This window comes from Polypterus senegalus, chromosome 4 (assembly GCF_016835505.1).
Source record: "Polypterus senegalus isolate Bchr_013 chromosome 4, ASM1683550v1, whole genome shotgun sequence".
Lineage (NCBI taxonomy): Eukaryota > Metazoa > Chordata > Cladistia > Polypteriformes > Polypteridae > Polypterus > Polypterus senegalus.
The window spans coordinates 233200612-233214686 of record NC_053157.1 but is presented as its reverse complement, the minus strand read 5'-3'; the positions used below and the strand labels follow the sequence as shown (position 1 = coordinate 233214686).

The 14075-nt window shown below is 43.3% G+C and overlaps 1 protein-coding gene across 1 annotated transcript; it reads right to left on the bottom strand.

The window, feature by feature from the left end:
* Positions 1–433: 433 nt before the first annotated feature.
* Positions 434–13752, bottom strand: LOC120528127 (gastrula zinc finger protein XlCGF26.1-like). The gene is made up of 2 exons (XM_039752173.1): positions 13309–13752; positions 434–6476 (listed from the first exon to the last, which is right to left on the bottom strand). The coding sequence occupies exons 1-2, from the start codon at positions 13715–13717 to the stop codon at positions 4900–4902; spliced, it is 1986 nt and encodes a 661-aa protein (XP_039608107.1). The 5' UTR covers positions 13718–13752; the 3' UTR covers positions 434–4899.
* Positions 13753–14075: the final 323 nt, after the last annotated feature.

Here is a 14075-nt window from a genome sequence, read left to right as displayed (position 1 = left end):
GAATTAGTGATGAGTGAGTTAGTGAGTGAGGGCTTTGCCTTTTATTAGTATAGATACACCAGCTACGGTAACTGACGATGACAGGTAACAGAATAGTTAAAAACACTGATCTCTCTCATTCTATGTGTACCTTTTCCTCCATTGTTGTGTGTGTGAAAGTCTCTTCACTGGAGCTCCACCTCTCAGGCGCGTTCCTGTAAAGCCCGCTGCTCAGACTCTTGTCATGATTTTCACGGTGCCCTTCTTGCCTCCTGTCTAGTTTTACGCTTCATGTCTTTGAAGATGACTCTGTCGGCGTACGTCTTACGCTTTTCCTCCTCCTTGGGTGCCTCACACTTGCAGTTCTTCTATTGGTTGCATCACCAAAGCCAAACTGACCAATCAGATTGCTCGGTGGGACGAGACACATAGACCTTAGCATTTTATTAGAGAGTAGATCTTTACTTAACAATATCTCATTCCTAAATATCTTATAGAAAAGTGAGTCAATTAATCAGTCTCCATATATACACTTTACATATATAAATCAAGAATGTATATACTTTCAAAAAGCACTCAATCTGATATACTGTACACACGCTCACCACAACTTCTAAGATGTTTCATTTTGAATGAACAAACCACACACCTATTCCCACTTTTCCACACACATTCAGCAATTGCTTTATCCATTTAAAAGGCGCCACATATTTTCACTTGTCATAAAACTTCTCTAAATGCGCTTCAGTCGCCGAGATCCCACTCACAAACTGCGTGACATTCTCCAAGTCACGTAAACCATCTTAAACACATTTAATCTCATTTAGAATTTCTGTTTTCAGGTTTTCCTCGTATAAAGCATTTCCATATTCCACGTCTCTCATTTCACTGCATGTTAAGATATCGTTGTCCATTTAGTTACGCGTTGCATACAGAAACGAATCAATACCCGAAAAGAAAGCAAGAATGAGATACCCACTAAAACCACTAGTTAAAAATCAGTGGAAACCTGCTGAGACCATTTTCTTCAAAATTCCGCTTTCACTTTATAAACTTTTATTGCAGCGATGATCAAGAGAAAACACCCAGTTGACTCAGATGACACATCTCTCAATTGCTGATGTTAATTTGCTACTCTTTACCTACTGATTTATACAGTTTTTAATTAATTTTATTATGTCCCTGTCCTCTCTCCCACCATATTTTTGGAGAACTTATTATGATGATGACTCAGAAAATCATAAACAACAAAAAAAAAAATAATAAATTGTGGCAGTCCTTTAAAATGTTACTCTATGGAAACGCGTTCCCTTTTATATCTCTCATCACTAAACAGAAACAGTATGTAGAGAAAACGGCAAGATGAAAATGAGAATCTCGAAGTAAAAGTGGACTTCAGCAGTGTGCAGATACAGCGAGGTCCAGCACCTCAGGATGACAGTGAACTTCGAGAGCTCCAAGATAAAGAAGAATCTGAGCTACGGCATCTCAAACGAAGGTAGAACACGGAATTCTGAAAATTTTTAAAGCAGTTCATTTTTTTATGCAAAATGGAAGTGTTTTTCCAACTGTCTCGCTGTAACTAAATGAGGTTTCAGCACAGTCAGGTTACCTCCTGTTCATACCCAGCAGGCGTGGTAGGCTACCCTTTCTATGCCCCCTGTCTATTACAACAGATTGCAGCAAAGGATTCCTTAAAAAGAAGAAACGATTCTTAAATAACACACATCTGACATATTTACCCATTAAAACAAACTTCTTTATGCTTGTCCAGCAGCTTGAGAACTCCCAATCGAAAACAGGGCTGGCATAACGCATGGGCACACCAGGCAGTTGCCCCCTTGGCTCCTCCCTAATCGATGTATGTTGTGACTTGCTGAGTGGTTGTGTAGGTGCATTGCTTTAACGCTGTTAAGACGGCCCTGATCCAGAAAGACGATCCGGCGATCGCGAGTAATAGTAATCCGTGGCAAACGAGTCTAGCGGTGAGAATGCCCAACTCAAGGACACAGCAGGTAAGACGGTCGCGGTGAGATGAGGGAACATCCCAGGGGTACCAAACTGTAGAAGAAAATTCTTAGTTAATAAAGAACAATCTTGTCCCCCCACTTTATAAACGAACTCCAAACGTGGACCTCTGATATTAACACCAACTGGAGGAGCCCCACATGCTCTTGTTAATGCAGTCCAGCAAAGTGAAGAAACCCAGCAGAGCTCTCTCTCTCTCTCTTCATTTAGGTGCATTTAGATAACACAACTGAATATATTTGAAATGTTCAGCAGATATAAACAGTATCTGTGGTGGGTTGGCACCCTCCTATGGGTTTGTTTCCTGCCTTGCGCCCTGTGCTGGCTGGGATTGGCTCCAGCAGACCCCCCTTGACCCTGTGTTAGGATATAGCGGGTTGGATAACAGATGGATCTGAATATATTTGAAATGCTCACCACATATAAACAGTATCTGCGATGGGTTGGCGCCCTGCCTGGGGATTTGTTTCTCGCCTTACTCCCTGTGCTGGCTAGGATTGGCTCCAGCAGACCCCCGTGACCCTGTAGTTAGCATATAGCGGGTTGGATAATGAAAGGATGGATGGATCTGAATATATTTGAAATGTTCACCAGATATAAACAGTATCTGTGGTGGGTTGGCACCCTCCTCTGGGTTTGTTTCTTGCCTTGTGCCCTGTGCTGGCTGCGATTGGCTCCAGCAGACCCCCCTTGACCCTGCAGTTAGGATATAACGGGTTGGATAACAGATGGATCTGAATATATTTGAAATGCTCACCACATATAAACTATCTGAGGTGGGTTTGTTTCCTGCCTTGCGCCCTGTGTTGGCTGCGATTGGCTCCAGCTGACCCCCCTTGACCCTGCAGTTAGGATATAACGGGTTGGATAAAGAGTGACCGACTATAAACAGTACATTCCCAAAACACACCTCTAAGTCACTAAGAATTATGGGAAGGCCAAACTAGGCCCTTAAAAATGAAGGTTCTGTAACGGCATCTTCTGGTTCATTATTGGGTTGCGCTGTTCCTCTTAACAAAGCACCATTTCATTCTGGGTAGGGCTCTTTACGTACGGAGATGGTTCTTTGTGAGTAAAAAAAAAAAAAAATCCTAATATGTAGAAAAAGACCAAACTGCAATTTTAAATATATAGTAGGCTACGTAGCAGGACTCAAACAGATTAAGAAAACATGCACTTAGCCTGTGGTTTTGTATGCAGCAAGGGTCGTTGTAAAAATCATGATTTATTGGTATTTCACAAATTTGTTTCCAACTATTCATGGTGGCAGATCTAAATAAATAAATGGTTCTTTCTGGAACCAGTCTGGAAGGGTCTGTTGAGAACACAAATGGCTCCTCTATAGCACTGCTGTGAAGAGCCACTCTGGCACCTTTATTTTTTAAGAGTGTAGTTTTGTTTATTTTTTTAACATATATAAATTGCTATCAGAGAACCAAATACATAGCTAAATATTGCATAAGATTTCATTTTCGGGTGCATCGTCCGTTTCCGGTCCTGATGACATCACTTCCTGTCCCGGCCTTTAAAGCCACCATATTCTCCCTCTCTAATCAGTTCTGTTTTGGGCTCACACATGAATACAACCCTTTTTCAGCAAGGGCACAATAAACGGGTGGCTGCCCCCCAAACCTTTTTGATGGCTTTGTGTTATTCTTGTGATAAGAGTTTAGCCGACATAAAGAGAAGACATTTGGTTGTTTCGGTTTTGCATCATCGGTAGCGTTTTAAAAACCGCGGTACATTTCGATACTTTCTCCACCTTGCTTGACTGCTTCCCATGTAGTGCCACTTGGTGAAGGGGAGCCTAGCGTTGGCACCATTACGTGGACCACTGCAACCTAGCACTGGAGGCAAGGTTTGAGCTAATGGAGTAACATTATGGGTGTTTGGAATTAGGGAAAGAGGCGTGTCTCACAAATGGCTGGTTAAGAAAAACTATTCTCATTGGCTTAAAAAGAAAAGTCCCACCCACTGCGTCTCAGTGCCCGTGCTCAGATAAACTTGCCGATGACACTTCACAATAACACTCCTAAAAAAAATAATCACATGATTAGAAGATTTTGCAAAACGTATTTGAGCAAAAGTTCAGAAAGTGCTTCATTCATTTACAGAACGTGTTGTGTATGCTGAAAATGTATCTTGAGCGTATGGCATGCGCATTGCTCGGAATAAACACTTTTGGCAGGAGCGCCATGCAACAGCGCTGCTAAAAGTCATATGACCGCAAAACACTTGCCAAGCGCATCGCGTACGCTCAGGATGTAACTAGCACTTACGAAATGCACTCAAGACGTAACCCGCATTTACAAAATCTGGGGAGTTTGGGGGTCTGAGCGCTAGCACACAGTCTTTTACCAATTGTCAAACTCCGTATATGTCTATCTGTGCACAAGTTAGGGAACTTTCCGGCCCTCCTTAAAATAAAATAAAGTTAGCTCGATTACGGAGGTTGTGTTGGGTTTTCTTAATTTGAGGTTGAATGTTATTTTTTTGTTCAACAGGCAAGTCTGTGGTCCAATTACTGCTGATTTCTATTGGTAGTCGATTTCACTATACCACACCATACCATGTCTTGTGATGGAAACTCTTGGTATAAACTGATTTTTGTAAATTAACTGGTATACATGCAGCAATATTTGTGCTTTGTTGTCCGGTTTACGATGGTCATTTTGTGGCTAGTTAATTACTCCCAAACTGCTGGGTAGCACAGGGATCTCCAAATTGATTTATAGCCTAGGATTAGTTCTGTGCGTTGATGGATCCTTTTTGTTCTGCTGACGTACTCCTCGTCTTATTGTCTTGTGCACAAGTATTTGTGTTTCATCCGGGTTCAAACATTTTTCTCCAGTATGAATTCAGAGGACGGCTACTGCCGGTGAAGTGTTTGCCTCAATCAGGACCGCAACGTGGCTTCCCCTTAGTATGAACTTGTTTATGCCTCTGAAGGGCGCTACCGTGGGAGAATCTTTTGCCACATTCAGCACAGCCATAAGGCTTCTCTCCTGTGTGAATTCTTGTGTGACTCTGAAGCTGGCAACTTTGAAAGAATCGTTTGCCACATTCAGCACAGCTAAAGGGCTTTTCTCCAGTGTGGATTCTTGCGTGTCTTTGGAGACTGCTACCGTCATAAAAATGTTTGCCACATTCAGGGCAGCAATGAGGTTTTTCTCCAGTATGGATTCGTGTGTGGCTCTGAAGATGGCTACTGTTACTGAATTTCTTTCCACATTCAACACAGCTATATGGCTTTTCTCCAGTGTGAATTCGTTTATGTTTTTGGAGACTGCTACGGTCATAAAACTCTTTGCCACATTCAGAGCAGCCATGGAGTTTTCCTTTTGTATGAATTCTTATGTGTCTTTGTAGATGACTACTGCCACTGAATTGTTTGCCACATTCAGCACAGCCGTATGACTTCTCTCCTGTGTGAATTCTTAAGTGACTCTGAAGATGGCCACTTTGAATGAATCTTTTTCCACATTCAGCACAGCCATAAGGCTTCTCTCCAGTGTGGATTCTTGTATGTCTTTGGAGACTGCAGCTATCAGAAAATCGTTTCCCACATTCAGAGCAGCAATAAGCTTTCTCTCCAGTATGAACTCTCTTGTGACTCTGAACAGCACTACTGTTACTGAAACGTTTGCCACATTCATCACAGCCATACGGCTTTTCCCCAGTGTGGATTCTTGTGTGGATTTGGAGGCTACAATTGAAAGAAAATCGTTTGCCACATACAGAGCAGCAATAAGGCTTCTCTGCAGCATGAACTCTTTTGTGGCTCTGAACGGCACTACTGTTACTGAATCTTTTCCCACATTCAGCACAGACGTAAGGCTTTTCTCCAGTGTGGATTCTTGCATGTTTTGAGAGACTGGAACTGCCAGAAAATCGTTTCCCACAATCAGAGCAGCAATAACGTTTTTCTCCAGTATGAATTCTCATGTGCCTCTGAAGATAGCTGCTGACAGTGAATTGTTTGCCACATTCCGTACAGACATACAGTTTTTCTCTAGTGTGGATTTTTGAATGTTTCTGGAGGCCGTTACTGTCAGAAAATTGCTTTCCACATTCAGAGCAGCAATGAGGTTTTTCTCCAGTATGAATTCTCATGTGTCTCTTTAGACGGCTTCTGAAAGGGAAAAGTTTGCCACAAGTAGAACAGCAATATGGCTTTGGTCTCGACTTAATTGCCCTGAGATCTTTACAGTAAGATTTGTTTTGAACATTTTGCCCACCTTCCTGGCTAGCACACAAAGCCTCTTGCTCTGTGTTATGCGCTTGATGTTGGTCAGCATTGATGGCTTCTCTTGCAGGAAGAGATCTGTACTGTAAAGGTGCTGCTATCAGATTCCCTGATCCTCTTGCTGATTTCTTAATCTTCTGTTTCTCCTGCTCGGGTTGCAATTTGCACCGAAGGGAAGTCTGAACAAATGAAGATGTGGAGGAGAGGGCATTGGCTTGCAAATCTGCAAAGACAAAAAGGTTTTAGTTAAATGTTCTAGAATAAATTAAACCTTAAAAAAAAAAAAAAAAATGGCAGTCAAAACACTGGTTGATGTTTCTGCCTCACTTCTCAGTTCCACTTCTTTGGGTATTCCAAGGAGTAACACATATTGTATGAAATTAAGGCTTAGCTGAGTCAATATGGCTTGAATAAGCCTGGCTTTCAAAGTGAGGCTCCATCAGTTCCAAGAATGTGAACTCAAGATGGGCTGAGGCAATCCCTGATTATGGGATATATAAGTAGTCCCAACAACTGATCATCAAGAACATCTATGAGGGCACAAAGAGACAATGAGGACAGTGCGGCATCTGCAGGAGACTGCCCGTGAGTAAGTGTGAAGCTGATGGTGTATTATAGGACAGCTTGGAAATGTTTAGGGAGATGGGTTAAACATTTTACTCTGAGGATCCAAAGAAGAAAATCAATACCATAAAGGGACCCAAGAAGAGGATTATTCCCATAATGGGAGCAGAGCAGAGAAATTCCAACTGCCAAATAATAAAAAAACAGTAAAGAAGTTGTTTTCCCCATTCAAGCTTATTTCTCACATGAATATCGCTAAAAGAAAAACACAGAAATCAAAGGTATTGTTAATAAAACAATTATTATTAACAAAAGGTAATGGAGTTTTAAAGACTTGTCACTGCTAGGGCATATGCTTAGTTTAAGCTTTAGTTCAGCTGAGAGAAGTAAGTTCTTCATTATCATGGGTCCAGTACTAGGACGTCAGGTCAGGTCAGGTTGGGGAGCAGGCACTGGTAAGGCGTGTCACCGCACGACGAAACAGCTCGGGATCCTGGTTGGCAACCCCTCAGGCAAACACGCCTGAAATGACCCTCTATCTGCCGCAGCCAGGTGTTATATGGACATCCTCTTGGCCCGGTCCTACCACTCAGTTGCTTAACAATGATGATCACCCTCAGGTAATCACGCAACATGGCTGTAGTGCCGTAACTGACTCTCCCTCACAATGCAGGTCATGTAATTTATTCAGGACTCCGTGAGCAACACAAAGCCAAACCAGCGGGACCCAAGGATCCTCTGAAGAGAAACCAAAGGAGTCCAGTCTTCATCTGAGGTCACTGGATGGCGTCCACGTCTCGCAAACAGGGGGCGCCAGGACTCTAAAGACTTGGACCTTCGTGCTTTTGCACTGAAATCAGGAGCGGCACACATTCTTTACCAGCGACCTCATGACCCCCATGATCTCTAATCTGTCTACTGACTTCATAGGGAGAATCACCAGAGACATGAATGTCACTGCCGAGGCAAGTAAACCTCTCAATGACGAGGCAGCCTTATCAGTGTGTGTCACGTTCCAGTGACAAAGGGTGGTTTGTTATAATACATTTGTTATAATATTAAGGCTAATGTCACTGTCTCTGTAAAACACTTTTAAATGATTTTTGTTCCTTTTCTGTGTACATGCATAGATGAGCCAGATTTAGTACAAGAAGTGTCAGCATTTAGAATGGTGGGGCCAAACATAGGATACGATAGACAGGGACAGCTGGAGGAATGTGTTGTCAGCCTGAAGAGAAGAGTATGCTATTTGAATCTACTGTTTGATGTCAGCACAAAATCTTCCATCCTTGTTTGGAATTGAACCATGTACCATCTGGGGAGCCTGCACGTGTAGAAAGCAGTATAAAAAGCTTGGAGAATTGCCAAACCCTGGAGAAACTGACGGACGGATGAAGACTACGTCAAATCGGTCCTGAAAATCCTTCCTACGCCGCGACGATGACCGCATACTCTACACGCCAGGCCCCCACTCCTGGATTGAGCACTGCTGTTTGTTTCTCTCGTCTGATACACAGCGTAACAGCGTAAGCCGATATTAAACAAAGCCAAGTTATTTATCTCTTATGTGATTTGTCACCGCCTATCGCTAAGAGAGGGATATCGCCTCTTTAATTTATAATGATTTAAATTCAGGTTAATTAAGACGCCGCAGTTGAAAAGAACAGATTTCCAAAGAGCTAAAACCTCCTATCGGACAACACACGGGCAAAATTGGAACGGGGAAAGCACCGGTACATTCTCACAGACTCAAGAGTGTCCGCAATTTCCCACTCACTACCCTTTAAATCAATCGGTCACTGTGGCCGCAGAAGTTGGAATTCTTTCAAGACTATGGCTGGTTGACCCTTTTTAAAGGGTCCTCTGAAGCTGCTTAATTATGTGATGGGTGGCTGATCCCCAGCCGCCTCAAGACACCACCGTCCAGCTGCCCGAATCTCGCTTTGCAGATTCTCAGATATAACATCAGCTAATGATAAGCCAAGCAGTGTATTCTTTTGAACGTATTACATTTCATGTGTAACTTTGTAATACCAAAATATATTGAGGAGGAGAAGGGAGAAGGAGAAGGAATTTTTTTAGTAGTGTGGCGAGTGGCTGGTACCCAGAAGGGATGCCCAGGAGGACTTACGCCTCCTCCAGATCACGAGGAGGTGGCCATCCAGGTGGCTTTGGGGACCACGGGAACAGAGCTTAGAAGGTCAACCCTATAGCGGCGCGTAGTCACCCAGATGCCTGAGGAGTCCTGGCCCTCAACACTTCTGCCACACCCGGAAGTGCTGGGGGGACGAAGACCAGGGACACCCAGAGTGCCTCCCTCCATTCGATGGCTCGAGTTGGGAGGAAGAAAGACGGAGCTCAGGAGGAGAAGAGTGGAGGCGGACCAGAGAAAGAGAGGCATTGTGAGGCCTGGACTTTGGGGGAGTTTTGGGGTTGTGTGTGTCACTTTATCTGTAAATATTGTAAATAAACGTGTGTTGGGTGAACTAACGATGTCTGCCTCTCTCTGTCCGGGCCAGGTACCACAGTAGAAAGAAGGGAGGATTGCTCCTACACACATCATGTTTTGGAAACATTTCTCAGAAAAAGGGTCCTGAAGAAAAGAGGGAAAAGTGTCTTTTATAAATGCAATGTGTGCAAATGCAATTACAAGATGAGGGAAAAAAAAAAAAAAGACGTATTCTAAGATAAATGTAGGAATCCCACCAGGTAATGAAAGTGTTTTCTCAAAGTGGTTGAGGAATACAACACAGGAAGCAGTCGCTGCCTTGGATGACGTGCCCCTTTTGGCGGTACTCTTATTTAAACTTTCTGAGTGCTGATCAAATTGACAGGAGAAGAGCACTGGATGATGGGAACTGTAGTCCCAATGTTGGCATTTGCCACAAGGTTTGCGGATAAGATGGGGTGGTGGTAGGGGAAATATAAACTCCCCGGCCACTTTATTAGGTACACCCGCTCCACTTCTTGTTAATGCAAATATCCAATCAGCCAATCACATGGCAGCAACTCCAAGCATTTCGGCCTGTAGACGTCGTCAAGACCACCTGCTGAAGTTCAAACCGAGCATCAGAATGGAGAAGAAAGGCAGGCAGATTGAAGTGACTCTGAATGTGGTGTGGTTGTTGGGCTGAGTATTTCACAAACTGCTGATCTGTTTGGATTTTCATGCACAACCATCTCTAGAGTTTACAGAGAATGGTCTGAAAAAGGGAAAATATAAAGTGAGTGGCAGTCCTCTGGGTGAAAATGCCTGGTTGATGTCAGAGGAGAATGGGCAGACTGGGCTGAGCTGATAGACCTCAAATAAGCACTCGTTACAAGCGAGGTGTGCAGAAGAGCAGCTCTGAACACACAACACGTCGAACATTGAAGCAGGTGGGCTACAGCAGCAGGAGACCACATCGGGTGTGCTGGACAGCTGGGGCTCTTGCCAAGCCGGGACTCCTGGAAGACAGAAGGAAAGGGAGAGAGACAATACCTCCCCCGGGACACGAGAGGGCAGCCACCCTGGTTTGCATCAGGGCCATGGGAGCTGGGATACTCATCTCTGTTGTGGCCTGTAGCTGCCAGCAGGTGGCGCCTGGAAGCATCCAGAGCACTTCCACCACACCAGGAAGATCGTCAGGGAGCACATCCGGGTGCAACATAAAAGGGTCCACCTCACTCCATTTGGGGAGCCGGAGTCAGGAGGTGGAGGACAGAGCTTGTGAGTGGAGGAGTGAAGGTGGCAGAGAAGAGAGAGAAAGAGATAAACACGGGACTGGGCTTATGTTTGGTGATTTGTGCACTGTGTGCTGAAAAGGAGAAACAAAATGTGCGTACTTGCACTCCTGTCAGCTAAGAACAGGCAGCTGAGGCTACAATTCCAAAACTGGAAAACAGAAGATTGGAAAAACATTGTCCGGTCTGATGAGCCTCAATTTCTGCGGTGACACTCAGATGGTCGGGTCAACAACATGAAAGCTTGGATCCATCATGCCTTGTATCAACAGTTCAGGCTGCTGGTGGTAGTGTGATGGCGTGGGGGATATTTTCTTAGCACACTTTGGGCCCCTTTGTACTAGCTGCGCATCATTTAAAAGCCACAGCCTACCTGAGTTTTGTTGCTAACCATGTCCATCCCTTTAAGATCACTTCTGATGGCTCCTTCCTGCAGGATAACACACCATATAAGAAAGGCCAGATCATCTCCAACTGGCTTCTTGAACATGACGATGAGTTCACTGGACTCAAATGGCCTCCACAGTCACCAGATCTCAATCCAATAGGCCACCTTTGGGATGTGGTGAAACGGGAGATTCCCGTCATGGTTGTGCATCTGACAAATCTGCAGCAACTGTGTGATGCTATCACGTCGGTATGGACCAAAATCCATCAGGAATGTTTACAGGGTCTTGCTGAATTGATACCACCAAGAATTACGGCCGTTCTGAAGGCAAAAAGGGGGTCCATCTCAATAGTAGTGAGGTGTACCTAATAAAGTGGCTGGATGAGTGTATGTTAAATACCTTTTTCTAACCGGATCAGCTGCACAGAAATGACTACACGCACAGCCACAGCACCTAGCAAGCACCTTTCATTTGATAAACACGGCTTCACCAAACTCTCCTCCATCCACTCTGCTTCTACTGACAGCCTCCTTTGGCACAAACCAGCATGCTCCCCATTTCTCTGTGCGACTGTTGAAAAAAGGGATGCAGTACATTACGATGTCCCAACTCAGAACGGCCTTATTAACGACAAATATTAAAAAATAAAACACGGTTTTGACGAATCCTTTTTTTGTATAACGTCACCAGATTTCAATTGGTTTTAAAATAGTTTTTCACTAAATCTTGAAATGCTATTTCTTGGTGGACACCTGCTGTCCTGCCAAATTTCAGGGTCCGGGTGCTTTTTGGTATTTGAAATTTCATTTTAGAAGCAAAAAACGAAAAAACGAAAATGAAAGGAATTTTCAGATTTTGATTAAAGAATAAAATGAGAGAAAATAAGGTATTTTGTAATTCTGTGATAACAAATAGCAGTCATAAAGTTAAAATTACACACACTTTTCTGGATTTATTTGTGATTCAAATAATGAAAGTGTAATAGCTCAAAAACAACAAAACAGACGCATTTTCGTGGTCTGAAACCGTAAGAACTTCTTCTTCTGCATGATTTTTGACGACACGTGCGAACCTCCCAACGTCCTCCTCACGAGACATCGACCGACGGCCTTGAAGTTACACTGCATGGCATCAGCAGAGGATGGACCGTCACGTTGTTTTTCAGAACAGTAAAAGAGTGACACTCTGGGACGAGGACATGACTGCAGAAAACGGAGTCGCATCTTTCCGAAAAATACAAACTTTGCTTCATTGATGTAGCAGTTGTTTTATGAACATTATTGTTATTACTTACTGTGAAACAGCCAACATTTGGTGATTTCATTTACTAACACTAAGTCTGGCAATTTTTATAGTGCTAGCAGTTTGAATGTGTGTAAATGTGTGAATGGTTCCTCACTGACAAATGTAACATGTTAAGAAAACTTTCTGTAAATCACGTCGCTCTACTAACGTGTTACACTTTTGCACTGTTAATACTCGAAACGCTTACTAGCTATAGTAGCCGGTAAAAGTCAATGAGCAACCATTCAAAATGCTAGCACTCTAAAAATTGCCAGATTTACTGTTAGTAAATGAAATCACCAAATGTTGGCTGTTTCACAGTATAAAGTAACAACAATAACGTTCATATAAGAGCTGCTACATCAATGAAGCAAAGTTTGCAAAGCTTGTATTTTTACCTGAAAGATGCGACTCAGTGTCCTCGTCCTGGAGTGTCACTCTTTTACTGTTCTGAAAAACAACGTAACGGTCCATCCTCTGCTGATGCCATGCAATGTAACTTCAAGGCTGTTGATCGATGTCTTGTGAGGAATACGTTGGGAGGTTCGCACGTGTCTTCAAAAATCGCGCAGAAGAAGAAGTACCTCCATTTTCAGACAACGAAAATGCGTTGGTTTTGTTGTTTTTGAGCTATAACACTTTCGTTATTTGAATCACAAATAAATCCAGAAAAGTATGTGTAATTTTAAGTTTAGGACTGCTATTTGTTACCACAGAATTACAAAATACCTTATTTTCCCTCATTTTATTCTTTAATCAAAAATCAAAATCTAAAAATTCCTTTCATTTTCGTTTTTTCGTTTTTGCTTCTAAAATGAAATTTCAAATACCAAAAAGTACACGGACCTTTCAGCTTCTTAGCTAAATGGTGGTTTCGTGTTTTTGTTGGCGAGTGAGTGACGGCGCCGCACTCTTTTTGCTTTCAGCCACACGTTTTCAATTTATCATTTGGTAGGACGGCTACTGTTATCAGTCATGCAGTTGACCAGCTGGTCTCTACTCGATTCTGAAGCAACCGTGTACCAACACAGCCAAAAAAAGGTTTCATAAATGTTTGCGTTTTTGCTTCTCTTAAATTCGAATCACATTACTTACTTGTTCCCACGCTCCCGGATGAAGGCTGCTGCTCTTCTGCCTCTCTCCTGTTTCCTTCACCGATTTTCTCCTCACACTCTGATTCGGAGTCCTGTTTGATAGCCCGTTGTCCCGTATTAGGGAACTGGGGCTGCAAACCGGAATGAGGTTCTTCCCAAACATCTTGCTTGAAAATATTCTCACTCCCGTGCTTTTGAACTTTAACACTAACTGAGAAGTCTTCTGCATTCTCGACTTTCACTTCGACGGTCATCTCTTTGGACTCCTCCTCTTTAAAAACTGAAACCGTTCCTTCGCAATCTTCCGACTTGATGTCCGGCTCCTCTGGTGCACCCCACTCACAGTCCTCTTGTTTAATGTGTGCCAGTTTCTTGTCCATGTTGTCCTCCTCCTCTTTGGCTGAGGTCATTGCTCCGTGTAAAACCCTTCTCTCTCTTACCCCCTCACCCCGCTGAATGTCTGCTCTTCTCGCTTAAATGTTCCCTTCTCACGTGGACAGCCCTGGTTTGGAGGCCATTGGACACCTCGCCATCACGTGGTCACATAAACCGAGGAGGAGGATTCTTTGGACCTGTCAAAATAAAAGTGATAGAAAGACTCCATAAAGTCGTCACAAATAACTTGAGCACTTTGAGGTTTGGTACAAACACTAAAAGCTACCCGCTAAGTTTTATGAGAGATCTGAAATGCTGTGCGCCTTCCAAAAACTTACTTGATAGAGAGACAAAGCCAAGCACAGGGAAAGGGAAACAAGTGCAAGCATGCTT

Excerpts from the sequence above, each read along its gene's own strand:
- LOC120528127 (XM_039752173.1), bottom strand. The coding sequence starts at position 13,717 with ATGACCTCAGCCAAAGAGGAGGAGGACAACATGGACAAGAAACTGGCA. Across the intron at positions 6,477-13,308 it reads ATCCGGGAGCGTGGGAACAA|ATTTGCAAGCCAATGCCCTC; the intron begins GTAAGTAATGTG and ends TTGTCTTTGCAG.